This window comes from Sus scrofa, chromosome 17 (genome assembly GCF_054392235.1).
Source record: "Sus scrofa isolate SSC_HxYL_T2T_F1_AM1 chromosome 17, Sscrofa_HxYL_maternal_Yorkshire_Landrace_v2.0, whole genome shotgun sequence".
Classification (NCBI taxonomy): Eukaryota; Metazoa; Chordata; class Mammalia; order Artiodactyla; family Suidae; genus Sus; species Sus scrofa.
This window is the reverse complement of record NC_139399.1, coordinates 45,801,563-45,829,079: the sequence shown is the minus strand read 5'-3', so window position 1 is coordinate 45,829,079 and position 27,517 is coordinate 45,801,563. Positions and strand designations below refer to the sequence as shown.

General features: G+C 40.7%; 1 protein-coding gene across 30 annotated transcripts in view; it reads left to right on the top strand.

Annotated features, from left to right (window-relative positions):
- The window catches only part of NCOA6 (nuclear receptor coactivator 6), a 107,616-nt gene that overhangs the window by 68,448 nt on the left and 11,651 nt on the right, over positions 1–27,517 (top strand). For 13 of the 30 annotated variants that reach the window (XM_085003574.1, XM_085003569.1, XM_085003571.1 and 10 more), the window contains 7 exons: positions 3,476–3,604; positions 4,305–5,150; positions 7,197–7,343; positions 11,181–12,297; positions 15,077–15,198; positions 18,424–21,435; positions 24,545–24,613. In XM_085003574.1, the coding sequence (XP_084859700.1) occupies positions 3,476–3,604; positions 4,305–5,150; positions 7,197–7,343; positions 11,181–12,297; positions 15,077–15,198; positions 18,424–21,435; positions 24,545–24,613 (5,442 nt within the window). The remainder of the gene's footprint in view (positions 1–3,475; positions 3,605–4,304; positions 5,151–7,196; positions 7,344–11,180; positions 12,298–15,076; positions 15,199–18,423; positions 21,436–24,544; positions 24,614–27,517) is intronic. The other 17 variants (XM_085003584.1, XM_085003579.1, XM_085003583.1 and 14 more) reach the window with 2 other exon arrangements.

Sequence of the window (27,517 nt, the reverse complement as noted above, 5' to 3'; positions counted from 1 at the left end):
AAAATTGAAATAGCAATAAATAGGAGTTCCCGGGTGGCCTTGTGGTTAAGGATCCAGTGTTGTCATTGCTATGGCTCAGGTCATTGCCGTGGTTTGCGTTCGATTCCTGGCCCAGGAAATTCTGCATGCCGCAGGCATAGCCCCCCCCCCCAAAAAAAAACCACAGTAAATAAATGATTCTGCAAGGACCAAAGGATTTGAGTTTTAATGGCCAAGAGGGATAAAATATGAAGCTTTGCCATGGGTCCACATAAAGAAGAAATTTAAAATTCAGAATCCTTCTTGAAGCCAGGATTTTCAATTAAAGGTAGATTAGAAAATTTTCACCCTCTGGCACAAAAAGATAAATGCAAAACTTGTCTCTCACTCTGGGCTGTAGTTGAAGGGTGGGGGAAATGGTGCTTGTATAATTGTCTTCTCTACCCTCATGCATGTTGGACATTTAACATGTTATTGAAATGACCCAGGAACAGCTAAGCTAAGTTATTAAGTGGTTCTAGAATGGTAATAATCATTGAGTCTCTCACCCCAAACCATTGCAGACTTAGCATAGTTAAAGCCTACCATAAATGAGCTTATATTCCAAACTGATAAAATTTAGGATGAGACTTCTTTTGTCCAGAATTCTAGATAATAGGAACATCAAAATGTTTAAAATTATGAAAATTCTAAGAGAACAGGACACCATCAAAACAAAAAGAATGTGTGTGTGGGGGGGAAACAGAACTTAATAGAAATTTAAAAATTATTGAAGTGACTAACCTATTCAGCAAATTAGACATAGCTGAAGACATTACCCAGAATGCATCAGACAATAAATAAAGAGATGGAAATATGAAAACGGTCGAGAAGTGAAGGATATGGGAGTTCCCTGGTAGCTCATCGGGTTAAGCCGTCATTGTCACTGTTGCAGCGTGGGTTCAATCCCTGACCCAGGAATTTCCACATACTGTGTATGTGGTCAAAAACAGAGAGAAGTGAAGGATAAAATGAAAAAGTTTAACATATGTCTGAAAGGATTCCAGAAAAAGATGAAGAGATTGAGGAGGCACAATAGCAAAAGAGAATAGCTAAAATTTTTCCAGAATTGATGAACGACGTGACTCCTTAGATTCAGAAGCAGAGTAATTCTGAGCCCTATAAATAAAAGTAAAGTCTCATCTAGACACAAAGTTGTAAAACTACAGAGCATAAAAAAAGAGATTGTCAAGCAACTCAAAATGAAAGACCAGATGTTTAGAAAGGGAAGATTATCAGACCTACAACTAATTTCTCAATGGCAACATTGGAAGCCTTGAAGCATTAGAATAGTATTTTCAAAGTGATGAGAAAATTAACAGCCTAGAATTTTAAACCAAGCTACAGCATCAAGAGTAGTATGAAATAAAAACCTTTTTAAAGAGACTAAGAGAATTTACCATTAACAGACCCTTGCTAATTGAACTGCTCAAGGATGTACTTCAGGAAGAAGAAAATTGAACCTAAGATGGAAGAAATAAGAGCTAAGAAGGAATGGTGAGCTAAATAATTGTTAAACATGGGATAAATCTAAATAAGCTTTGACTTATTTAGTAATAATGATCATATATGGTCTTTAGACATTAAGTCGGATATATCTGTTGACATTTTAAAGATATCACTCAAATAATAGAATGTATAACTTCTAAACTAGTAATTGAGGGGTAGAAAGGAAGGATGTGATGAAAAAAATCAGTAAAATTAAGAAAAAGTAGGAAAAACAGCATAGAAAAAGAAGGGTAAAAAGCAATGGTATCATAAAATGATAAACTCAAATATACCAGTAATTAACAGTAAAGGCAAATGGATTATGAACATTGATAAAATGTGAGTAGTCAGATTGAATAATAATCTCAGATTTAGCTATATGCTCTTATAGGACTCACATAAAATATAAGGTCTCAGTTTATAGGTTTGGTTTTTTTGTTTTGTTTTGTTTTTTGTCTTTTGTCTTTTTGCATTATCTAAGGATCTGGCATTACCACGAGCTGTGGTGTAGGTTGCTGATGCAGTTCGGATCTGGCATTGCTATGGCTTTGGCTTAGGCTGGCAGCTGTAGTTCTGATCTGTTTAGACTTTTAGCCTGGGAACCTCCGTATGCTCCAGGTGCGGCCCTAAAAAGCAAAAAATAAAAATAAAAACCTAAAGGAACAGAGTAGCAAAACCAAAAGATGTTTCTTTGAAAAGACAACTAAAATTGATGATCCTGGTAAGACAAATTGAAAAAAAAAAAGCAGCAGCACAAGCAATGAAAAGAATGAAAAAAACCTGTACATTTTAAGAGTATATTTTATAATATGTGAATTGTATCTCAATTTTTAAAAAGAATGGGAAAAAAGGCACTCCATGAATAACTTTGTGCTAGTAAATTTTAAAGCATTGGCAAATTAACAATTTTCTTGGAAATATAATTTAACTAAAACTGATTTAATAAAACATGGCAAATGAAAAATCTGTAACTACTTAAGAATTGACATGATTAATCTGTCTCCCTGTGAATCAGTTAGTATAACCTACAGGCCCAGATGACTTTTACCAAATATTTGAAGAACAGATCCACATAATCTTTATGAGCATAGAAAATAGAGAGCTGCTTTCTAGCTCATTTTGAAGTTGTTTTAATCTTGATGCTAAAATTAAAGGACAAGAAGAGAATTATAGGCTCTTTTCATTTATGAACATAGATGCTAAATCCTAGAAGGTCTAATGGTACCAGAAATTAGGAAGATGTGGAGCAAGAGGAGTTTTTAGACTGCTAGTGAGTGTAATTAAATTGGTATAACCACTTTTGAGTGCAGTTTCCTAATATCTAGCAAAATCGAAGGTGCTTATCCTTTGAAACCTAGCAATTTTAAGTATATAGTTTAAAGACACTCTTACATGTCCACAAGAATACAGGACAAATGTGTGCCATTGCAGAATTCTAAGAATGTAAAGTTAGAATTCATCAGCAGGAGAACAGATGTGTGGGTTCCATAAAATGGGACATTATAGCAGTCAAGATAGATGAATCTCAAAAAATAACATTAAGTGAAAAGGGAAACTGAAGAATACATATAGAATGGTGTCACTTATACAGAAATACGATGCATACAAAAAAGGCAACACAGTTTACTTAAATATGTAGAAAAGATAAACATGTATGAAACTGTTAACCCCAAATATAAGAAGGAGGGACTAGATATACCTGAAACTAACACAACCTTGTAGGTCAACTGTTCTCCAATAAAATTTATTTTAAAAAAATTTAAAAAGGAGGGAGTGGAATATTGGGAAGGAGGCTCTGGTGTATCTGCGTAAATATCTGAATGAGACAGCGTAGAATGTTTAGATATAAATAAGATAGATGGTGGTATAAAATTTTTCCATACCTCTTTATATCCTTAAAATACTTCATTAAAAATAATCATTGTGCCAATTCCAATACTGTATTCTAGAGATTTTTTTTTTCCTCTAGGATTAATAAGGATGACCAACCCTGCCACTGTTATGATACCCCAGGGTGGAAACATGTCATCTTCCATGATGGCACCAGGCCCCAATTCAGATCTACAGCCCAGGACTCCTCGCCCTGCTTCTCAGTCAGGTATTGACCTCCAGACTCTGCGAATTGAAGAGGCTGGACCTCCCTGCACAGATTACAAAATTCATCTGTGTCTGATGCCAAATTCCTAACTCCCCAGCTTAAATGCCATCCTTTTTATAAAATCTACCATAGTTTCTTCAAACTGAAATTCACCATTTCCTTCTCAGAATTTCTTCTCAGAGTTTCTCATTATTCTCTTATGGGTTATACCCCATCCTTCCTAAAAAATGTATTCCTTGACCTGCTTAGTCTTGCTATTCCATGACCTAGAATTCTAGTGAAGCAAATTTGGTTAATGTATTCTACTCGATCCTCCCTCCCAGAGATTCAAAGTTTAACATATTGGAGGCACTGAAAGTCCTACAGTGAAGAAACCAGTGTTTCCCAAACCTGATTGACTATATTATTTGTTTTCTTAAAACTCTAATGAACATAGTTCCTCAGAATATGCTTTGGAAAATATTGCTCTCTATATTTAATGTTTGACTCTTATATCCACTTTAAAATTAAAAGCTCTTTTTAAATAAGATTTGTCTTTCTATCATCCTGGCAGTGGATTTGCATATAGTAAATGCTCATGAACATTTCATTGAATGGTACCAGCAGATTTTACTGTATATTTGCAGAATTGCCAAGACTACTGCTCTGGGATCTAGGTTGTAGTAAATTAATTATTGCTTTGTTGACTATCTTTAAACAGATGCAATGGATCCACTCCTCTCTGGGCTCCATATACAGCAGCAAAGTCATCCCTCAGGATCTTTAGCTCCCCCACACCACCCAATGCAGCCTGTCCCTGTGAACAGACAAATAAATCCAGCTAATTTTCCCCAGCTGCAGCAGCAGCAGCAACAGCAGCAGCAGCAGCAGCAGCTGCAGGCAAGACCCCCACAGCAACATCAGCAACAACAGCCACAGGGAATTCGACCCCAATTTACTGCCCCAACTCAGGTGCCTGTTCCTCCAGGCTGGAATCAGCTGCCTTCGGGAGCCCTTCAGCCTCCTCCAGCCCAGGGTTCTCTGGGCACAATGACTGGAAATCAAGGGTGGAAGAAGGCTCCCTTGCCTGGCCCAATGCAACAGCAACTCCAGGCAAGACCATCCTTAGCCACGGTACAGACACCTTCCCACCCTCCCCCTCCATATCCCTTTGGCAGCCAGCAAGCCTCACAAGCCCATACAAACTTTTCTCAGATGAGCAACCCAGGCCAGTTCACAGCTCCTCAGATGAAGAGCTTGCAGGGAGGACCCTCTCGGGTCCCAACCCCCCTGCAGCAGCCCCACCTCACCAACAAGTCTCCTGCCTCCTCGCCCTCCTCCTTCCAGCAGGGATCCCCTGCATCCTCCCCAACAGTTAACCAAACTCAGCAGCAGATGGGACCAAGGCCACCTCAAAATAACCCACTTCCCCAGGGATTTCAGCAGCCTGTCAGCTCTCCAGGTCGGAATCCTATGGTTCAACAGGGAAACGTGCCACCTAACTTCATGGTGATGCAGCAGCAAGCACCAAATCAGGGGCCACAGAGTTTACATCCAGGCCTAGGAGGTGAGGAACACTGAAGCTGTTTGTGTTGGTGAATTTACTGGAGATAGATCTTAGTAGAACTTCAATTTTTAGAGTTAATTGAGGGTAGTGTAATAAGGATGTAATTATTTGTTTCTGTGGATGCAGTGATGGCATTTGATTATATAACTTAGTTAACTTGATGCATGATGCAGCATCTTACTGGTTATGTTTAAGCTAGCCCTCTGGATAAAAACAGGTAAAATTCAATATAGAGATGTTCATTTTCTTTTTCAAAATATTTTTGCTTGATCTTGTAGTAGTAAGTTAAAACATCCAGAAGAAACATGAGTTTATTAACAACTTAAGCTGCTCAGCTGTTGAAAAAATTAAGATTATGTAATAGAGCAAAAATGAAAAGATAAGTATAGGGTTTGTTGGGGAAAAGGCCCGTCTAGCTTTCAATTTTGATAATCCTGGTTAGTAGATAGCGTGGTATTTGTTAAATTTGATTAAAGTATTAAAGGGGAATAAGTTCAGGAATCATTGACTTTTATAGTTTTATAATGCCAATGCCTGCTCCTTAGAGAGGGAATTCCACCAGTTATACCTAAAGGAGATTTATTTATTTATTTTGTAAGGTGCCTCTTGTATGAAGAAAAAGCAATGGAGCTTAATGTGTGAGAGGTAAAACGATTACAGTAAAACTTATCCATCTCCATGTTTATTATTTATTCTTATTAATCATTGATCTAGTGCACATGAATGTGCTTGGAGCTTTTCAGTAAGGTATAGAGAGTATCAGGAATACTATCATCTGATAAACATACCCCCACCAAAAGACACCCATTGCCTACCCAGAAAAAAATCCTTGCATCTTTAGTGCAACATAGCAAAGGCATGTTCCCATGATTTCTGGTAAAATTAAGTTGCTCATCAGTCTTTTCACTCTCTTGTAATTACTTTTACTGACATGCAGGCTATAATATTTGAATCCTAAGAAGTTTTTAGAAAATGCAAGAATATTTCAGCTCCAAACTTCACTGTTCTGGGCAACTAGCCTTGGATCAGTGGAAGCTGGGTAGTCTCTCCTGCAAATGTGATTACTGATTTAACTACAATGGAAGCATGTAAATGGGGACTTGTCACTGCTAAAGAAAGGACAAATGCATATTTGTCTACAGAGCGTTTTTCAGGACATTGAAAATTTGGCCCTTAAGTAAATGGACTAACACAAAAAAATTTTAAGTGAGCTTTAGGTCTTGATGCTTTCATAGAGCAAATGATATGCTCACCTAGGTGATCTGGCCACATCCAGGCCTGTTATAAACAGTGAGTGGATTCTGAGATTCTTATTACAATTTTGTTTTCTTAAATTAAACCTTCCTATGAAAGAAAGTATTACTTTAGTAAGATTCTGTTCAAGCAGTTTTTGGTACTATAGCTGTCAGAATTGCAGCAAACCATTTGAGGGGAAGGTGTAATGATAAATTTAACATATCGTCACTTTGACATTCCTTTGAATTATTTCTAATCTCTTGTCTCTTCCAAAGAGACAAGTACAATATTGGGGAGAAATTTTCCATAAAGAAAATTGTCATTCATTTCCCTCAATGGAGGGGAAAAGAAGTCATCTATCTATGCTTAATATCAGGACCCAGGTCTTTGTTTTATAGTATTTCTTGTCAGCTTATTTGACTATAAGAGAATTTAGCGTATTCCTTTGGTACCTGTGTTAAAGTATGTAAAGTTTTGGGGTCCATAGTATCACAGAGAAAAGTGAGCCCTAAACCTTGCTGTGACGTGGCCTCAGATCACATTTAGGGAGCAGATTGCCATCTTTTCCTTGGCATGTTCTAAGTGTAAATTTTTTAGTATTTCTTTTTCATTTTGACAATGCTCATGTAAGAGATTGTGTTGATTTTTTTAACCATCTTTCCCAACCTTATTATTAAAGATCCTACCAGTGTGACAGAGAGAGCTAAGCCAGTGGAGGCTTCATGCAGCTCATCCTTCCTTATTCATTCCACATCTAAGCAAGAGTATAAATTTGCTAGGTAACTGCCTTACTCGTTGTTTTCTATTAAGGAATGCCTAAACGCCTCCCACCTGGCTTCTCAGCAGGACAGGCCAATCCGAACTTTATGCAAGGTCAGGTGCCTTCGACCACAGCAACTACCCCTGGGAATTCAGGAGCCCCTCAGCTGCAAGCAAATCAAAATGTCCAGCATGCAGGTTTGTTTTTGTGATTTATTCAGCAAGCATTTATTGAGCATTGTGTGGACCACAAGGATATACAGAGAAATATAAGTCCTAGTTCTTCCTCTTAGTTTCGGACCTATAAATAATTATTCTTTCAGGGCAATAACTGACATATCAAAAGTAGGTAGAATGTCTCGAAAATCTAGAAACACCTGAAGAAAGGAGATGAAACGAGGTAAAGCTGGGGTTAGCAGGGTTTTTTGGGGGTTTTTTTGTTTGTTTGTTTTTCTTTTCCTGAAATGAACCAAATAGTAAATACTTTAGGCTTTGCAGGTTGTATGTTCTCTGTTGCAGTTACTTAACTTTGTTCTTGTAGCACCAAAGTAGCCATAGACAATACGTGAATGAATGAGCATGGCCGTGTTCCAAACACTGTTTATTTACAAGCTGGCAATGGCAATGGATTTGGCCCATGGCCATAGTTTGCTGACCCCTGAGTTAGTGAATGGACACTAAAGAAAGTGTTTCTGGAGTTCCCATCATGGCTCAGCAGAAACAAATGTGACTAGCATCCCTGAGGACGCAGGTTCGATCCTTGGCCTTGCTCAGTGGGTTAAGGATCTGGCATTTCTGTGAGCTGTGGTATAGGTCGCAGACGCGGCTCAGATCCCACATTGCTGTGACTGTGGTGTAGGCCAGCAGCTACGGTTCCCATTCAGTCCCTAACCTGGCAGCCTCCACATGCCAGGGGTGCAGCCCTCAAAAAAGACAAAAAAAAAAGAAAGAAAGAAAGAAAATGTTTCTGACAAAGGAAGTGATAGGTACAAAGGCATGAAGGCACATGGCATTTTGAACAAATACAACTTTTAAAATTTCTTTGTAGTACATGTTAACTTTGTTTTTATGTTCAGTGTCTGAACTCTGGTTTATAGTGTGGTGTTTAAAGACCAGGATTTAATCAATACAGATTAAATGTCAACAATGTGTTGAATATAAGAAGAAACTTAGGAGGACAAAGAGTATAGAACCAGAATGACTAAAAAGTATTTGTAAAACAATATTGGATAAGCCCAGACTTCATGTTTCTGATTGCTCAGGTACCACATGACTAATCTTCTTACGCTTTCTCATTCAGGCAGTTTGGACTGAGATAGCACATATATTATTTGAACTTGCATCCCCACTTGGAGGTAGTTTTGTGATTCCAACTTTAAGTGTACATCTCTAAGGAAGGAGAATAGTTTTAAACTTTTATTTATTTGTTTGTTTGTTTTGCCTTTTTGTCCTTTTTTGGGCCAAACCCATGGCATATGGAGGTTCCTAGGCTAGGGGTCTAATTGGAGCTGTAGCCACTGGCCTACACCACAGCCACAGCAACGTCAGATCTGAGCCATGTCTTCAAACTACACCACAGCTCATAGCAACACCGGATCCTCAACCCACTGAGCAAGGCTAGGGATCAAACCCGCAACCTCATGCTTAGTAGTTGGATTCGTTTCTGCTGCGCCACAACAGGAACTCCAACTTTTTTTTTTTTTTTTGTCTTTTTTTTGCTATTTCTTGGGCCGCTCCCGCGGCATATGGAGGTTCCCAGGCTAGGGGTTGAATCGGAGCTGTAGCCACCAGCCTACGCCAGAGCCACAGCAACGCAGGATCCGAACCACGTCTGCAACCTACACCACAGCTCACGGCAACGCCAGATCGTTAACCCACTGAGCAAGGGCAGGGACCGAACCCGCAACCTCATGGTTCCTAGTCGGATTCGTTAACCACTGCACCACAACGGGAACTCCCAGGAACTCCAACTTTTTAAAAAAAATGTTCAAGCAATCTCCTGACGAATGAGAGAAGGGTAGGGCGAACTGCGTGATTTTCCGTATCTGGTAATGCAGAACTATGTTTTTGAGCTATGTGAATTCATGTTTCCTGTAGGAAGTTTTAAAAAGTGATGAAATCGTTCTTAATTCCTCCACAAAAGCACCGCTATTTTGTATTTTTATATGGTGCTTCCTGCGTGCATGTATTGTTTTGATTTCTCCATTTAGCCCATCTAAGAGAACTCAACTCTTCTCCTCCAATTCTGTTTTCTTACCCTACTTTATTTCACTTGTTAGCTTTTATTTCTTCCTGTGAAAATACTTGATCTGTTTGTTATTTTCTCTTGCCAGCTAGACTCCAAGGAGTCAGGAATTTGGCCTGTCTTATTTATTGATGTTACCTCAGTGCTAAAAATGCCTTGTACGTATTAGGTACTCAATAAATAATTGTTGATTTGAATGAACATACACTGGTATATTCATGAATATAGTATGTACAGTGGTCATGGAATTCAATTTAAGAGTTTACAAGGCCAGTTTAGAAAATCTTCCTATGGGATTCAGGAAAAATCTGGATGGTATGAACAAAGGACAGTTTATCCTCTGCCTCCCTGGCTGGAGCATGGACTGACCTCCTAACTTCATTGTAGCTGCCACTTTCTAGTCACCATTTAAAAATGAAAAATAGGAGTTCCCATGTGGCGCAGTGGAAATGAATCCAGCTAGTAACCATGAGGTTGCAGGTTCAGTCCCTGGCCTCGCTCAGTGGATTAAGAATCCAGCATTGCCATGAGCTGTGGTGTAGGTACCCGCTTGGATCTCGTGTTGCTGTGGCTGTGGCATAGGCCGGCAGCTGCAGCTCTGATTAAACCCCTAGCCTGGGAACCTCCATATGCCATGAGTGTGGCCCTAAAAAGCAAAAAAAGAAATAAAAATAAAAGGGAGATAAAATAAGCTATTAGGTTTTTCAGCAAAAGGGTAGAGATAATATAAGCAGCTATAGGAAAATCCCAAAAACCCAAGAATAAGTAAATACTGCAACAATTCAGGCAGTGTTCTTTGTCTGAATTAGATATAATTAAGAAGAATAAGGAGCTCCTGCTGTGGCACAGTGTGTTAAGAATCTGACTACAGCAGCTCAGGTCACTGCAGAGGTGTGGGTTCAATCCCCAGCCCGGTGCAGTAGGTTAAAGGATCTGGCACTGCTGTAGCTACAGTGTAGGTTGTAGCTGTGGCTCAGATTTAATCCCTGGCCTCGGAATTTCCATATGCTGCAGGAGTGGTGGCCATTAAAAAGAAGAAAAAGAAAACATGTCCCATGTGGTCCACTAAGGACTGCCACAGGAGAGGGTCACTCAAGTTTTAACATCCTTTGTTGACTATCCTCTGCCTGCAGCTTCTGAATTGTCTGTCAGTTAACTTCCACCAGAGGCTCAGCTTCCAGATTAAGTAATTTTTACCACATTGGGGCAGAGGATACCTATCTTTAGGAAGTATGAAGTGTTCCTTTCTTTAAAGTGCAGTATCCAGATGTCACAGCAATAATCTTTGATAGTCATTATTAGTTTTCCGAGGAGTCTTTTTTTGTGTCTTCTCAACATTGCTGAGGTTTTCCTGAGAAGCTATATCACATTTTTTGTTCCTTGACTCATCTAAAGTAGAATTTATTTCACTAACCTAAATTTTCTTCATCTTAAGGTAGCTGCAAGTCATTTTGAACAATGAGATGCTGTCTTTCTCTTTTGTTTAATCTAAAAGAAAGTAAACTTTATTGATCTTCAGAATTTTATCTTTAAGTTACCAAATAGGAATAAAGAAATGGTTTCACCTTCTCTATTGTATGGTCACTGAGAATATAAACAAATATGTCACAGTTATGTCTCCTTACTGTAGAAAACGCACGGAAGTAAGTTGAGCACAACACATCTGTTTATGTTGGTCCCTGGATATATGGGTGGGGGTTTTTCTAATTAAGGTAATTTGAGTATTAGTACTAACAAGATAATAGAATTTCTTTCTGAAACTGTGCTTTTTTTTTCTTTTTCTTTTTAAGGTGGTCAAGGAGCTGGTCCTCCTCAAAACCAGATGCAGGTGTCCCACGGGCCACCAAATATGATGCAGTCCAGCCTCATGGGAATTCATGGCAACATGAACAACCAACAGGCTGGTAGTTCTGGGGTTCCTCAGGTGAACCTGGGCAACATGCAAGGCCAGCCCCAGCAGGGCCCAGCATCTCAGCTGATGAGCATGCACCAGCAGATCGTGCCCTCCCAGAGCCAGATGGTCCAGCAACAAGGAACCTTGAACCCTCAGAACCCTATGATCCTTTCAAGGGCCCAGCTTATGCCACAGGGTCAGATGATGGTGAATCCTCAGAGCCAAAATCTTGGGCCTTCACCCCAGAGGATGACCCCACCCAAGCAGATGCTTCCCCAGCAGGGCCCACAAATGATGGCGCCGCATAACCAGATGATGGGGCCTCAGGGGCAAGTCTTGCTCCAACAGAACCCAATGATAGAGCAGATCATGACCAATCAGATGCAGGGGAATAAGCAACAGTTTAACACTCAGAACCAATCCAGTGTCATGCCGGGACCAGCACAGATAATGAGGGGACCAACTCCAAACATGCAAGGAAACATGGTGCAGTTTACAGGACAGATGTCAGGACAGATGCTGCCCCAACAAGGGCCTGTGAACAACAGTCCATCTCAGGTTATGGGGATTCAGGGGCAGGTCTTGCGGCCACCAGGGCCCAGCCCACATATGGCCCAGCAGCATGGCGATCCTGCTACTACAGCAAATAATGATGTCACCTTGTCTCAGATGATGCCTGACGTTAGCATGCAACAAACCAACATGGTCCCCCCCCACGTGCAGGCCATGCAGGGAAACAGTGCCTCGGGAAACCACTTCTCAGGCCATGGAATGCCTTTCAGTGCACCTTTCAGTGGAGCGCCCAATGGAAATCAGATGTCCTGTGGTCAGAATCCAGGCTTCCCGGTCAATAAGGATGTCACGCTAACAAGCCCATTGTTGGTCAACTTATTGCAGAGTGATATCTCTGCAGGCCATTTTGGGGTAAACAATAAGCAAAATAACACCAACGCAAATAAACCGAAGAAGAAGAAACCCCCTCGGAAGAAGAAAAATAGTCAGCAAGATCTAAAGTAGGTTGTGATAGTTTGCCTAAAATCTTATTCATTTATTTCTATGTGAACAACTTTTTTTGATGGGAAATTCTGAACATGTATAAAGTAAGAATAGTATAATGAAATTCCCCCTGCTTCAAATCACCAACTCATAGTCTATCTTACCTTCATCCCTGCTCTCCCCAATACTGTCTTGATTATTTTAAAGCAAATTCACTTTAAGTATTTCAGTGTGTACCTCTGAAAGATAAGGACAGGTTTTTGTTTTGTTTTTGACTACCCAATACCATTAGCACACCTAGAAAAACTAATGCTTCCTTCATATTCTCACATATCCAGACAGTGTTCAAATTTCCCTCATTATCTCAAAATGATTTTTTTTTTTTTTTTTTGTCTTTTTGCCATTTCTTGGGCCGCTCCCACGGCATATGGAGGTTCCCAGGCTAGGGATCTAATTGGAGCTGTAGCTGCCAGCCCATGCCAGAGCCACAGCAACACGGGATCCGAGCCGCATCTGCAACCTACACCACAGCTCACAGCAACACCGGATCATTAACCCACTGAGCAAGGGCAGGGATCGAACCCTCAACCGCATGGTTCCTAGTCAGATTCGTTAACCACTGCGCCACAACGGGAACTCCTCAAAATAATTTTTTTTACAGTTTGTTAAAATAAGGAGCCAAACAACTTTCATACATTGCAGTCAGTTGATATATGTCACTTAAGTCTGTGTTCTCAGGGGGTGTGTGGCATTCAGAGCCTGAAAAGTAGCCAGCACTACCACACTATAACTACTCAAAGCATGTCAGGCTTCTAATGACTGTTGGGGAACCAGAAAGGCCAAATGTATTTTGGAAATGAAGACTACTTATGGAGACTCCCTTTTGTCTCTCAAATAGAAATGGTTTTCTGTATAGGTGCTTTTCTTTTAAAGGTTCTTTATTACCCCTAGAAGCTTAAAACCTCATGCTAAGATGATTGGACTTTTTAAATCAGTTACCCTTTTGACAAAGATTCTCCAGATGAGTTCTTTTGCAAGATCACAGCAGGAAGGGCAATTAATTTATATTTCATTTCCTGAAGCTAAGCATTAATTTAAGTCATATTTTTGGCTTTGATAAAATATTTCCAGAAAGAATATTGATTAAACTGGATTTTCTGCCTTTAATCATAAAACTGGAATTTAAAGGCATTTATTACCAGAGAATAGTGACTAATGAATGTAAAATGTAAAACAGGTTAATTCAAATAAATTGCTAGATATATAGAAAAGAATGGGGGAGATTTAGTTAAGCAAACATAAATGTTCAAAATAAAACAACGACTTTTCAGCCTTTTCTCAATATTTTTTTGATTGTACTGTAATATTTTAATATATTCACTTGCCGCTTCTTGAACCTTATAAGTCAAAATTCAGTGATCGTATATAAACAATCTTTATTTTTTCCCGAATTCAGAATTATAATAAGCTCTTTATCTTATTTTTCCAATAGCTCTTTCTAAGTTCACCACTCTCAACTTGTATGGGAATAACGTTTTTTGTGGCAATATTTATTCTTACTAGTAATCTAGGAGTAAAATTGCAAGGTTATTCAATTGCCATTAGCATGGATTTTTGCTGTCGGCACCATCTCTTAGAGAGACTGCTTGTAGCCTTGACAGGGCTACAAGTTATGAAAAGGGGCTTATCAGGGCTCCTAGGAAGGGAGACAGTAAGTTTAAAGGAAGAGTGCATGCTCCCAGCTCTACCACTAGCTTACTGTGGAACCTTGGGCCTGTTTCTTACACCTCTGTGGGCCTTTGTTTTCTCATCTATAGCATGAAGTGCTGGGACCAGGTAGCTGAGATTTTTTTTTAGCAGTACAATTCTTTGAAAGTAAAGCATACTACAGGAGTTCCCGTTGTGGCTCAGCAGGTTGAGAACCTGACTAGTATCCATGAGGATGCAGGTTCAGTCCCTGGCCTCACTCAGTGGGTTAACGATCAAGCATTGCAAGCTTCGGTGGGTAGCTATGGCATAGGCCAGCAGCTGCAGCTCCAGTTCAACTCAATTCAGCCCCTAGCCTGGGAACTTCCATATGCTGCAGATGTGACCTTAAAAAGAAAGAAAAAGGGGGAAAAAAAAAAAAAAAGAGGACTCCGAGCATGCTGGTTCTTTGGGAATGTTAGTAGAGAACATTTTTTTCATTTTTTCCCCCCTAAAAATTCTAAGGTACAACTAGGTGAAAATGAAAGCATCCCAAAGCCAAATGGGGATGTGTGCAAATACTCATTCTGCAACAAAATTAATTACCTTTGTTCTGGTATTCTCCATCTTTCTTTGTTCTCCAAATACTGTTTTCATCAGCCAGTCTGCAGCTTCTTGCAAGGTATCATGAATTGTTGGAGCCACCACTGCAATATTAAAAAAAATAAATAATCTGAACTCCCTGGTTGAATTTGATAGTTACATCAAAGATAATGCAGTTTCATAGCAACAGTACTTTATAGTATTGATAGCTCAAACTATAATCAGGTCTTAAAACATCTAAGGGATAGATGATTATATGAAAATCATTAAATCAGAAATTTGTAGAAAGCACTTTGAGTAAATAGCCATGTTATTAAATTGATTTTAACATTTAATGAAATTGCCAGATGGTTTTTATGCCAAATACTGAATATCATACTAGAGAGATATAAATAATGCTAAGAATGATAATGCAAACAGATTTTAGTTCAGAAATAGGGGAGGGGTTAAGCTAGTTTTGTGTGTGAACTATACAACTTACTCTCAAATGCGTAATTTATTTTCTAGCACCTCAGATACTCGCCCAGCTGGTCTGGAGGAGGCTGATCAGCAGTCATTGCCTGGAGAGCAAGGAATAAACTTGGACAACTCAGGCCCTAAACTGCCAGAATTTTCAAACCGACCACCAGGTGATAAAATGTTAGCTAAAGTTTGTATACTTGTCATCACTTATTTACAGCATTGTAAGGCTTTTTTTCAAGGAGACAATAATATTTTATTTTGTCTGCCAACTAGGCTACTTTAGTGATTTAATGTGTCTAGTATTTGGAAACCTTGGTATTAAGTAAAAAAATTTCAAATATAACTTCTGAAGGGGTGTGTGTGTGTGTGTGTTCTGCATGCGTGTTCTGCTCAAATTTGTCTTCACTATTTTAGGTCCTCATAAAATCAGACTAAAATATCAGGTGCCTCTTTATTCTTGTCAGTATCAAGGTTCTAGTTGACATCAAAATGGAATAAGGTTAAATGGAAAGATATTTTCATTCTAATCCTGCTTGCCTGCCTTTCCTACAGCCTCTCCTACTGGGACTTTCTCAAAGCAGAGTAAGATTTTTTTAAATAGAACTTTTATTATAAATCTTTAAACGTAAAAAATATAAAGAGTGGGGTTCTCTGGTGACCTAGCAGTTATGGATCCAATGTTGTCACTGCTATGGCATAGGTCACTGCTGTGACACAGGTTTGATCACTGGTTGAGGAACTTCCATATGCTGTAGGCACAGCCACACACACACAAATTTAAATATACACACACACAGTAATAAATGAGACACTCATGTACTTCCTACCCAGCTTAATGATAAATAAGACCAATATTGGTGAAGTCCTCTGCTTATAGTACCCAACTCTGATTATAAAGTAGTATCATCTTCTAAATGTTGAAAATTATGTTGAAAAGGAAATCTCCTAACATTCATTCATTCCAACCTAGAACCCCCAACCCAAAGTAAATTCATCATAATAACAATACTTTGTTATTTATTACAAATTGAGCACACCACACTTCCCATCAGTGAGTTGCAGCAGCACAATTGAGGCTGGGTGGTTACTAGTCTTTGGTGGGTATGTACAACAACATTATGAATAGGAGGGTGCCCTCTTCCCTCAGACACATCTAAATTCTTCTGTAAACCATGGGTGGCTTCACAGACATTATTGCTTCCTTTCTACCTTTTGCAAACTGAGAGGCTATAGGCTGAATTTGGCCTATAGTATGTTTCAGTTATGAAACTGATAACAGCAAACAGAAACCTGAATTTAAATACCTTTAGATAGAGCATCTGCTCTGCAGTTTGGCTCTGTCCATAGAACTACAACAGTCTCACACCAGCTCACTGTTCTTCATTACAGATCTGGCCCCTAAAGGCATATGAATTTTCATCCTTTGCTTTTTGATTATATTATATTCACTGTGTACATCCCGATTTTCCCTCTCTACCATTTTGTCATGGCAACCCCAATATATCGTCTTATCAAGAGTGTATTTTGGACTGCTGCCTCCAGCTTCTGGAATTTTATAGCAGCCATGCCCTTACCTGTTACTTTTGAGAGGCTGCTGTATTGTCTCTGCTGCTTTCTTTATATTTATGCTGTCTGGTGGCCTGATTTCAAAGATAAAAGCCTTTGTGTTATAGCCCTCACATTAAGGGGCTTCTGCAGAAAGTAAAATTTTCTTGGAGTTTCCATTGTGGCTCAGCAGGTTAAGACCCTACTAGTATCCATGAGGATTCAGGTTCAATCCCTGTCCTCACTGAGTGGGTTAAAGGATCCAGCGTTGCTGCAGGCTGCAGCATAGGTCACGGATGCCTGGATTTGGCGTTGCTGTGGCCCGTGGCATAGGCTGGCTGCTATGGCTCCAGTTAAATCCCTAGCCTGGGACCCTCCATATGCTACAGGTGCAGCCCTAAAAAGATTGAAAAAAAGAAAGTACAGTTTTCTTAAAATGGGAATCTGAGTTAAATACCAAAATTCCATGTTATTGGCTTTATAAATGCAAAGAGGTTACTTGGGCCTAAAACAAAAAAGGATTTAAAAAAACACCTTAAAGCAGGATTCTGCACATTGTACTCATTGGTGCTGTGTCAGTCATTGGCCAGAAGACACTAATTAACTATTAAACACAGGGTTTGAGTCTGTGCATCAGCAGCATTTAGTAGTTGCTCTGTGAAAATCTTGAGCCATCACTTCTTACTGCCAGAGCCAACTGTCCTTATCCCTATACCTTCTTAAAACTTCTCTAGTGTATTTTTCATGCAACAATGGAGTAAATCTAGTTTGTGAAATTGTATCACAGCTATATGCATACTTTTTCCCACTGAACTACCTTTATTCTTGGTTAGTGATCTTTCTGTCCTTTCTACTGATTGTGTATGGTTTTGGTGCTAAAATTCCAAATAAAATCTTCACAAAAGAATCATTTGAGATGTTACCTTCTAGAAATCTTAAGACATTGTCCCTCAGAGTTCTTTTCCCAAAATTATTTTTTATTCCTGAGGGCTACGCTTCTTGTTTACTTATTCTCCAGTTATGGATTCATAGAAAATATTTCTCCAAATAGAGTTTCACATAAAAGAAAGTAAATGGAGACTAATAATTTATAAAAAAAAAAAAGAACTTCAGTGCCCTCATTTTATTTTTATTGTGTGTATCAGCTTTAATTAGCTCCTACTATTTATTAAAATGATTTACATCGGAGGGGCAGTTTAATTCATTGGGTTTTCCAAAGGAGTGAGCCTTAAGGATGCAGCATGGTGTGTAAAGGCAGTGGATTGAAGTAATTTTAAATCCCTCTTAAGGAATTGAATCCTAGAATTTTATATTTTACTTCTGCTGAAAGAATAAAAAGGCTTATCTTCAGTGCTGGCATTTTCAACAAAAGCAAGTCTTAAGAGAATTAATCTGTGCTAACAGAAAAAAGAGAATCTTAAATGCTTCATTCACAAGTACAGTGAAATATTTATCTTGCCTGCATGAGACCCCATTGCTGGGTAGTCAACTACTTGCTGTTGATGGAGTTTTTCTCATTTCATCTGAATGTTTGGCTGGTGTAGACTTGGCTACTTTCAGTGCACAACACTGTATCAGAGTCTTGGTTCAGTGATGCCTCCTTCAAACCCTGAAGATTGAGGAGCTCCAGGTTCTTGATGCTTTGCTTTTGGCTTTCTTAAGCGATGTGCCTCTTTGCTTAAGTCAAAGAATGAGGAGCTGCCCCTACCCCCCTGGGAATGGGCATGCCTGAGCTGTTTGTCTACAGTCTGTGCCACCTAGATGAGTATTGCTTGGCTATATTCTAAAGGTAGCAAAGCTTTTCTTGCTGAAAATCTAACTTCCCTGATTTTGGGGGCTTGTTTTAGGTTATCCTTCTCAACCAGTTGAACAGAGGCCACTTCAGCAGATGCCTCCCCAGCTCATGCAGCATGTGGCGCCCCCACCACAGCCACCACAGCAGCAGCCACAGCCACAACTGCCACCACCACCACAGCAGCCACCACCTCCCAGTCAGCCACAGTCTCAGCAGCAGCAGCAGCAGCAGCAGCAGCAGCAGCAGCAGCAGCAGCAGCAACAAATGATGATGATGCTCATGATGCAACAGGACCCCAAATCAGTTAGACTTCCAGTCTCCCAGAATGTCCATCCCCCAAGGGGTCCCCTGAACCCAGACTCCCAGAGAATGCCCATGCAACAGAGTGGCAGTGTGCCTGTCATGGTCAGTTTGCAAGGACCTGCCTCCGTGCCACCATCACCTGATAAACAAAGAATGCCAATGCCTGTGAATACTGCTTTGGGAAATAGTTCAAGGAAAATGGTATACCAGGAGAACCCCCAGAATCCTTCCAGTTCACCGCTAGGTGAGATGTCCTCGCTCCCTGAGGCAAGTGGCAGTGAAGTACCATCGGTCTCAGGAGGCCCAAACAGCATGCCTTCACATTTAGTAGTCTCCCAGAATCAGTTAATGATGACAGGGCCAAAACCTGGACCATCACCCCTTTCAGCAACTCAAGGTGCAACTCCCCAGCAACCTCCTGTAAATTCCCTGCCCAGCTCTCATGGCCACCACTTTCCAAATGTGGCTGCTCCAACCCAAACATCTAGGCCTAAAACACCAAACAGAGCCAGCCCCAGACCCTATTATCCTCAGACTCCCAACAACCGCCCTCCCAGCACAGAACCTTCAGAAATCAGTCTATCACCAGAAAGACTCAATGCCTCCATAGCAGGACTCTTTCCCCCACAGATTAATATTCCTTTACCTCCCAGGCCAAATTTAAACAGGGGGTTTGATCAACAAGGACTAAATCCAACAACTCTGAAGGCCATAGGGCAAGCACCTTCAAATCTTTCCATGAATAATCCTTCCAATTTTGCTGCCCCACAGACTCACAAATTAGATTCTGTGGTGGTAAATTCTGGAAAGCAGTCTAATTCTGGAGCAACAAAACGGGCAAGTCCAAGCAACAGCCGCAGGTCTAGTCCTGGGTCAAGTAGGAAAACCACCCCAAGTCCTGGGAGACAAAATTCAAAAGCTCCTAAACTTACTCTGGCCTCGCAAACAAACACAGCCTTGTTGCAAAATGTGGAGTTGCCAAGAAATGTATTGGTCAGTCCCACTCCTTTGCCCAATCCTCCTGTACCTGGGAGCTTCCCTAACAACAGTGGACTGAATCCTCAGAATCCTACTATGCCTGTTGCTGCAGTAGGGGGTGTTCTCGAGGATAACAAGGAAAGCTTGAATGTGCCTCAGGACAGCGATTGCCAGAACTCCCAGGGTAGGAAGGAACAGGTAAATGTTGAGTTAAAAGCAGTCCCAGCCCAAGAAGTTAAAATGGTTGTTCCTGAAGATCAATCCAAAAAGGATGGGCAACCTTCGGATCCTAACAAACTGCCCAGTGTCGAAGAGAACAAAACTTTGGTGTCTCCTGCTATGAGGGAAGCACCAACATCATTAAGTCAACTTCTTGACAACTCTGGAGCTCCTAATGTGACCATAAAACCCCCCGGGCTTACAGATCTGGAAGTAACACCCCCAGTAGTTTCTGGAGAGGACCTGAAAAAAGCATCCGTCATTCCCACACTGCAGGATCCGTCTTCTTCTAAAGAACCCACTGGTTCCCTAAATTTACCTCACAGTAACGAGCCGTGTTCAACCCTTGTGCATCCAGAATTGAGTGAGGTCAGTTCTAATGTTGCACCAAGCATCCCTCAAGTAATGTCAAGACCTGTCAGTTCTTCCTCCATTTCCACTCCTTTGCCCCCAAATCAAATAACTGTTTTTGTAACTTCCAACCCCATCACGACTTCAGCGAACACATCAGCGGCTCTGCCAACTCACCTGCAATCTGCATTAATGTCAACGGTCGTCACAATGCCCAATGTGGGTAGCAAGGTTATGGTTTCTGAGGGACAGTCAGCTGCTCAGTCAAATGCCCGGCCTCAGTTCATTACACCTGTCTTTATCAATTCGTCCTCAATAATTCAGGTTATGAAAGGATCACAGCCAAGCACAATTCCTGCAGCCCCACTGACAACCAACTCTGGCTTGATGCCTCCCTCTGTTGCAGTCGTTGGCCCTCTACACATACCTCAGAATATTAAATTTTCTTCTGCTCCTGTACTGCCTAATGCACCCTCCAGTAGTCCTGCTCCAAACATACAGACAGGTCGACCCTTGGTCCTTAACTCACGAGCCACGCCTGTTCAGCTTCCGTCCCCACCTTGTACAGCTTCTCCAGTTGTCCCTCCTCATGCCCCTGTCCAACAAGTGAAAGAATTGAATCCAGATGAGACTAGTCCTCAGGTGAGCACCTCAGCAGATCAGAGCACTCTGCCCTCTTCACAGTCAACCACAGTGGTTTCTCCCCTTTTGACTAATAGTCCAGGCTCCTCTGTCAACCGACGAAGCCCAGTCTCATCTAGTAAGGGCAAAGGAAAAGTGGACAAAATCGGCCAGATTTTGCTGACGAAAGCTTGTAAAAAAGTTACAGGTTCTCTTGAGAAAGGGGAAGAACAATATGGTGCAGATGGAGAGACTGAAAGCCAAGGGCTAGAGACTGCAGCTCCAGGGCTCATGGGAACAGAGCAGTTATCCACAGAGCTGGACAGTAAAACCCCAACTCCCCCAGCACCCACTCTCCTAAAAGTGACCTCTAGCCCTGTGGGCCCGGGCTCCGCCTCAGCAGGACCCAGCTTACCTGGCAGTACTCTCCCCACCAATGTACGCTCAATAGTAACCACTCTGGTACCCTCTGAGCTCATCTCTGCGGCGCCGACCACAAAAAGCAATCATGTTGGCATAACATCTGAGCCACTTGCAGGTGGCCTAGTGGAGGAGAAGGTGGGATCTCATCCAGAGCTTCTGTCCAGCATAGGTATGTACTCGGGGCATGGCATCATCTCATGTGAATTTTTAGATGACCTATCCCACAAGAGAAAGCATGACTTCTTTTCTACTTGGAGGAAGAAGAATGGGCTAAATGGCAATAGTGATAGTTCCATTTATTTGAAATACATTGGGAAAATATTCTTTTAAAATCCTCTGTTAAGTTTACATTCATTAACATGGTTCTCAGCTCTTGAAATAATGAAACACCTTTCATTTATATAAAATATTTCATTTTACAAAGAAGTATCAACTATGTCAGGTATCCCTAACGCCATTCTACGGGTGAAAAGATTGAAGCTCAAGGGTTCAGTTTTCATTCAAAATCTATCCTGTGAGTCTCCAATTTAACATTGTTAAATTGGGTGAACAGCAGCTTCTGTGGATTCTCCTCACCAAAGTGCTTTCAGCTATTTCAAAACAGTTATCTCACAGCTTCTTCATTGTATTCTGTCAGGGTCTGTTCTCTTCTGACTTGCCTCTCCATAGGAGAGCTTTCCAAAAAACCAGGTTTCACCATAATAGACATGAGAGGACCAAAGTGGTTGAGAGATAGGCTTAGGTTGGTATCACAGTGCCAGCATTTACCAGCTGTATGGCCTTAGGCAAGTTACATGACTACTCAAAACTTTAGTTTCCTCCTTCGTAATGTGGGGACGATAGTAGTTGTAAGAATTCAATGAGATAATGTATGTAACATGCTTAGGTTAGCACAGGGCTAGACTATAGTAATCATTCAATGAAAGGTAAAGAATTGTTATTACCAGTCTCTTTGAAAACTAGACCTTTCCATTCATGTATTTCTAGCTCAGAGTTCCTGTGTACTGTTAAGGTAGGCTAATGATGGCAGCATAGATGTCCTTATATCTCCCTTTCCTTTGCATTCCCCCCCCACACACACACACACGCATGCACACGTGTTCCTCCTTCTGTAAGGCTTAAGTGGTACAGAAGCTCTTTTTCCCCAGAGTGGACTCAGTCGAACACTGCCAAAGCTGGAAGGACCTTTGTTGTATCCTAGGGCCACCAATAGTGCCTGTCTTGTTTATGCAGCTAAAATGTTTTGAGGAGCAGAAGGAACACAAACTTCAGTGAAGGATCAGAGTTCAAATTCTAGCTCCAGTGGTTACCAGTTGCAGTTGGATAAATCCTTTAACTTCTTGTAAGCCATGTACTTCACCTGTAAAATGGAGATTGTAATTCCTACCTCTGACAGTTTATACAAAGATTTATTGAGAGGGCTTAGCATGAAGGCCAGCACACTTTCTCACACAGAGCCTTGCAAAGGCTAATTCCCCTTCTCTTTGCCTCTTCACTTCAGTGCTAGAGTTACAAGGAGAGAGGAAGGTCTCCAAGGAGTTCTCTGCCCTTGCAGGAGACAGAGACTTCATAGGGCTGGGCACTCTAGATTTCTGGTTCTAGCGCTATAAATGTAGGTGAGCCCTAAGAATATTTTAAAAACCTTGTGTGACTTATATTCTCTGCTATTAAATGTTTCCATTCTACTTTCTTTCAGGAAACTTTTCCCTCCAGTACCAAGAGAATAATGATGAAATGATTAGAAAATATTCTTATCTGGATCATATACAATCCTAGAAAAATATGTGAGCCTTAGAGAGGTGAACTAGCAGTTGGAAAAAACTTCTCAATTTTAGTTAAGATTATTTCCATTCTTTTTCAAGGGGCTTCTGTGCTTTTACTTTGACAGTGTGAGAAACCAATGGTGGAGTAAAAAGTAAAAGTTAAGGTATAGTTTTAAGCTTTATTAGTTTTAAGCATCCAAATTCTTTTTTTTTTTTTTTTTTCCTGTCTACATCTGTACCCACTGTATTCCATATGTTCCCAGGCTAAGAGTTGAATCCAAGCTGTAGTTGCCAGCCATAGCAACACTGGGTCCAGGCCTCATCTCGTGGTGACCTACACCACAGCCCACAGCAATCCCGGATCCCCAACCCACTTAATGAGGCCAAGGATAGAACCCAAGTCCTCATGGATCCTAGTCGGGTTCATTACCGCTGAGCCACGATGGGAACTCCAGCATCCAAATTCTTAACATAAATGCATCATTGACTAGGGAAAGAAATCTGCAGAAATCACCATTTCCACAAGAGGATGAAACTTGTGGCAGAGTTTATCTAGGACATTAGACTGAGTGTCAAGATGGTAGGACATAACCTTGAATGACTGTGGCATATCTGTCCCCTCAATCTTTAACGTATGATCCAAGAAATTTCCATTCTAGAGTACATTGTGCATTCTGTTCCATTCCTCTTCAAGGGCCTGAGATCTCTCTGTCCTTCAAAGCCTAATCCTGATGTTTCTCCCTTTAATATACCTTCAGATTTCTCAATCTAGCGTTGATCGCCTTTTCTTTGGACTCTCATAGCGTTTTGTACTTTATGACTCTGGCTCACATAATGTTATAGTTCACTTCAGTGTACCACATCTTATATTTAATACTAGACTGAGTTCCTGATGGGCAAGAACAATGTAATTTGGTCTCTAAGTTTGCTTGGCACAGAGCCTCGCCTCTAGTAAATTCTTGGTAACTGTTAATTAGTAGATAACATATCAAATTGATTTGGTTTATTAAATATGAATTGAATACTAGTTTTATGCCCATCGCACTTGACAAATACTGTAAAAAAGTACAGAATAAATTATATGATTCATTTCAGGTCTCAAGGAATGTAGTTTTTAGAGGGATGAGCAATTTTTCAAAGGCCAAGGTTGAATGGTGTAATTTTCCATCTGTAAGTGGTTTGTTGCCTACTAAGGTTTGCCGTTGGGTTTTTTAGAGTACTGGACAGAACTTGACCCCAAGAGGTAAAAATTATGGGTACTATTGTCTCGTGGCCATGTTGTCCCTTGATCTTTGTATATACAAAAAAGGAAGAACATCCCTAGCAGTAGTCTTTGTTAGTGAATGTTAAAGTAGTTAATTAAATTTTGAAATATGTTTTCAAAGCCAACTTCAGTATTGTCCTCTAAGAGTATGTGTATTTCAGCCACTACTTAGCCCTTGATTCAGTCAGTATTTTCTGCTTTGTTTAGAAATGAAGGTAAAAGACTGCTCGTTTTTGTTTTTCTTGCCTCAGCCCCTTCACAGAATTTAATCCCAAAGGAAACTCCAGCCACAGCACTGCAGGGGTCTGTTGCCAGACCAGGTAAGGTCCACCTTGGAAAAATTTTTTGAATGGAATGAATAACATGTGAAGGAACCACTGCTATCCTCATTGTGCCAGGAAGTGGCTGAAACGGTCTTACCTGCTTCAGAGCAGACTTCAGTTGAGTGGCAGAGCTTGTGCAGTACTATTTGAGGTTATTTTTCTCCTGACCGGCTTGCTTTCTGACGCATTCCTGGGGTCAGCCAGGGAACTCAAGAAGGGCATCTCAGTGCCCATTGTCTGTCTGCCACCCAGTTGTGGGTGGTTTCCATTGCAGAGTTTGCCCTGTTCCATGACCCCGGCACCCATAGCTGGCAGCTGCCTGATTGGCATGTAGTAATTTGCTGGGGTGGCAAGCATCACTGCATTATGAAGGTAATTACATTATCCTGACAGGAGTAGAGGCTTGTTCAGAGAGTCTCTGCTGTCGTGAGGTAGCCATTCCTCCAGGGGATCAGTCATTTCAGTCATTTCTGGATGGCATTAAGTTTCTTCCCATGACCAAGATATTGTAAATAGCACTAGAGATGGAGTTTCTGGAAGGTGGAGTCCGTGGTAATCTGACAAATAACTGCTGTAGGCTGCTGGGTCAGCTCTGAACGCATTAGGATCTTGATGGCAGTGACAGCGCACTGCCCTCATAGATTAGATGGCTGAAGCTGATAAAGAGCATGGTTCGTTATAGTTTAGTCTTGCCTGGCTCTTTGTCACTGTAGGTTATTGAGGGGTACCAACAAAAGAAAAAGAGAAGTATGATTGCTTTTCACAAGAAGGTTAGAATCTCAGTGACAATACAATTCACACATTTGACAAAATTAAGTTTTAAAAATATACAGCCATGTTTAATTTTGAGTCTAAGCCAGTAAAAGTTGTGATTATTTTAAAACCTGCTTCAGGGTGCCATGTCCTATATTATGGATAGGACTTTCTGTTGTATATACTTTGGTATAGACTTTAAGTAAAACCAGGCCTCTGAAAAAATGGATGAGGAAAAAAAAAAATTAGCCACCCAGATTCTGCCTTTGCTACATGATACCTGAGAAGGGTAGGAATGGAGCAGATTACTCAGAGAAGAAATTAGATTGTAAAACTCACTTTTTTATGAGAAAGGGAGCGATTAGAAGAGGGAAGGGAATTCCATCTCCTGCCCCAACTCTTTTCTCCAGAAAATGGGCTTTACCATATCATATATCCTCCTTCTCAGAGTAATTAGCTGAAGAATCTTGTTCCTTTTGAAAGTTTGGCTTAAATGAATCTCCTAAAAATACTCACTAAGCCAATAATTGCCTTCATTAAATCCCTTTGGTCTCCACTTACATGAATTAGCTGTGATAGTGTTAAAATTCTCAAAAGCGTTGAATTTTGTTTCAAAAAAGCAAACCAGGAGTTCCCGTTGTGGCGCAGTGGTTAACGAAGCCGCAGTGGTTAACGAATCCGACTAGGAACCATGAGGTTGCAGGTTCGGTCCCTGGCCTCGCTCAGTGGGTTAACGATCCGGCATTGCCATGAGCTGTGGTGTAGGTTGCAGATGCGGCTCGGATCCCATGTTGCTGTGGCTCTGGCGTAGGCCGGTGGCTACAGCTCCGATTCAACCCCTAGCCTGGGAACCTCCATATGCCACGGAAGCAGCCCAAGAAATAGCAAAAAAGACAAAAAAAAAAAAACAAAAAAAAAAGCAAACCAAAATTTTTTTGTAATCAACTTTTTTTTGGCTTGAGCTGTTTTTACATTTGAACACACAGTACCTATTTCTCAGCTCTAGCAGAGCCAGCAAGGCAGCAGAGACTCAGTGAGGTTTCTTCTGGAGAGTCTCCAGGTTTTATGGATTAGATATGGGGAGCTAAATAGCAAATGAGAAGCAAAAATTCCCTTCTGCCATCTTTGAAGGCAGAGAAGTACAGCCTCCTTACATAAAGACTGCATCAACATGAGCATCATAGCAATACTAATAATGGCTAATATTGAGTAATTACCAAGTGCCAGGTGCTATATACTAAGTTTTTTAGATGCATTGTTCCATTTAATCTTTTTAACTTGGAGGTGGGTAGTGATCCCTTTTTTTTTTTTTTAGCACAGAGAGGTCAAGTAACTTGCCCAATACATGGCTACTAAACAATGAGGTCAAAATAACCCAGGCACTCTGACTTCACTGCCTTCAGGGAGATGACTGTGCAGTAAGTAAGGCAGGTTAGACATGTATGCTGAGTCTGTGATGCTGAATTCCCTGAAAGGGGGAACAGGTAAAGGGCTGTGGGAGACCAGAGGCAGGAGAGATCACTGCCGACTGGTGCATCAGGGATGGTCTTTTGCAAAAGATGAAACTACCTAAAGGTGTATGATGGAGGAAGAAGGTGTTTTTCTGCTGGTGCTGAGAAAGAAGTGCCTGGTAAACCCATAGGATGCTCATTTAAGCAAACGCTTTTAAACAAATTACTGAGAGTTTCCTTTCTTGGAGGGCATTGCTGAGAGGTTGAGGAAGAGAAGAACATAGTGGGGTATTTAGGCAATATCTCAGAGTACAGCAATCTGCCCTCTAAAATTCAGTGAAGAAATCCTTTGGAGGAGAATGCATCCTTAATAGATATTTGAGACATAGTTGAAGATTGCTGTTTAAAAAAATATGTCAAGAGGGTAAAGATAGTCTAAGAATGAAAACAATCTCTTTCACATGAGAGGAAGAGGATTATTTTACTAACCTAGTGATAGCTGGATGAAATATGAACCAGGCAGTGTGGATTCAGTTTGGTTGATCCAAACAAGATAATTTCACAGTATGGAGTAGAAATAAAAATAGACTGAGTAAAGTGTCTTATGCCCAGACAGCCGAATTTTGCCTGTGCCAACTCTCTCTATATACCATGTTAAGATAAGGATGCTGCTATGCATGGAAACACATTAGCCTAA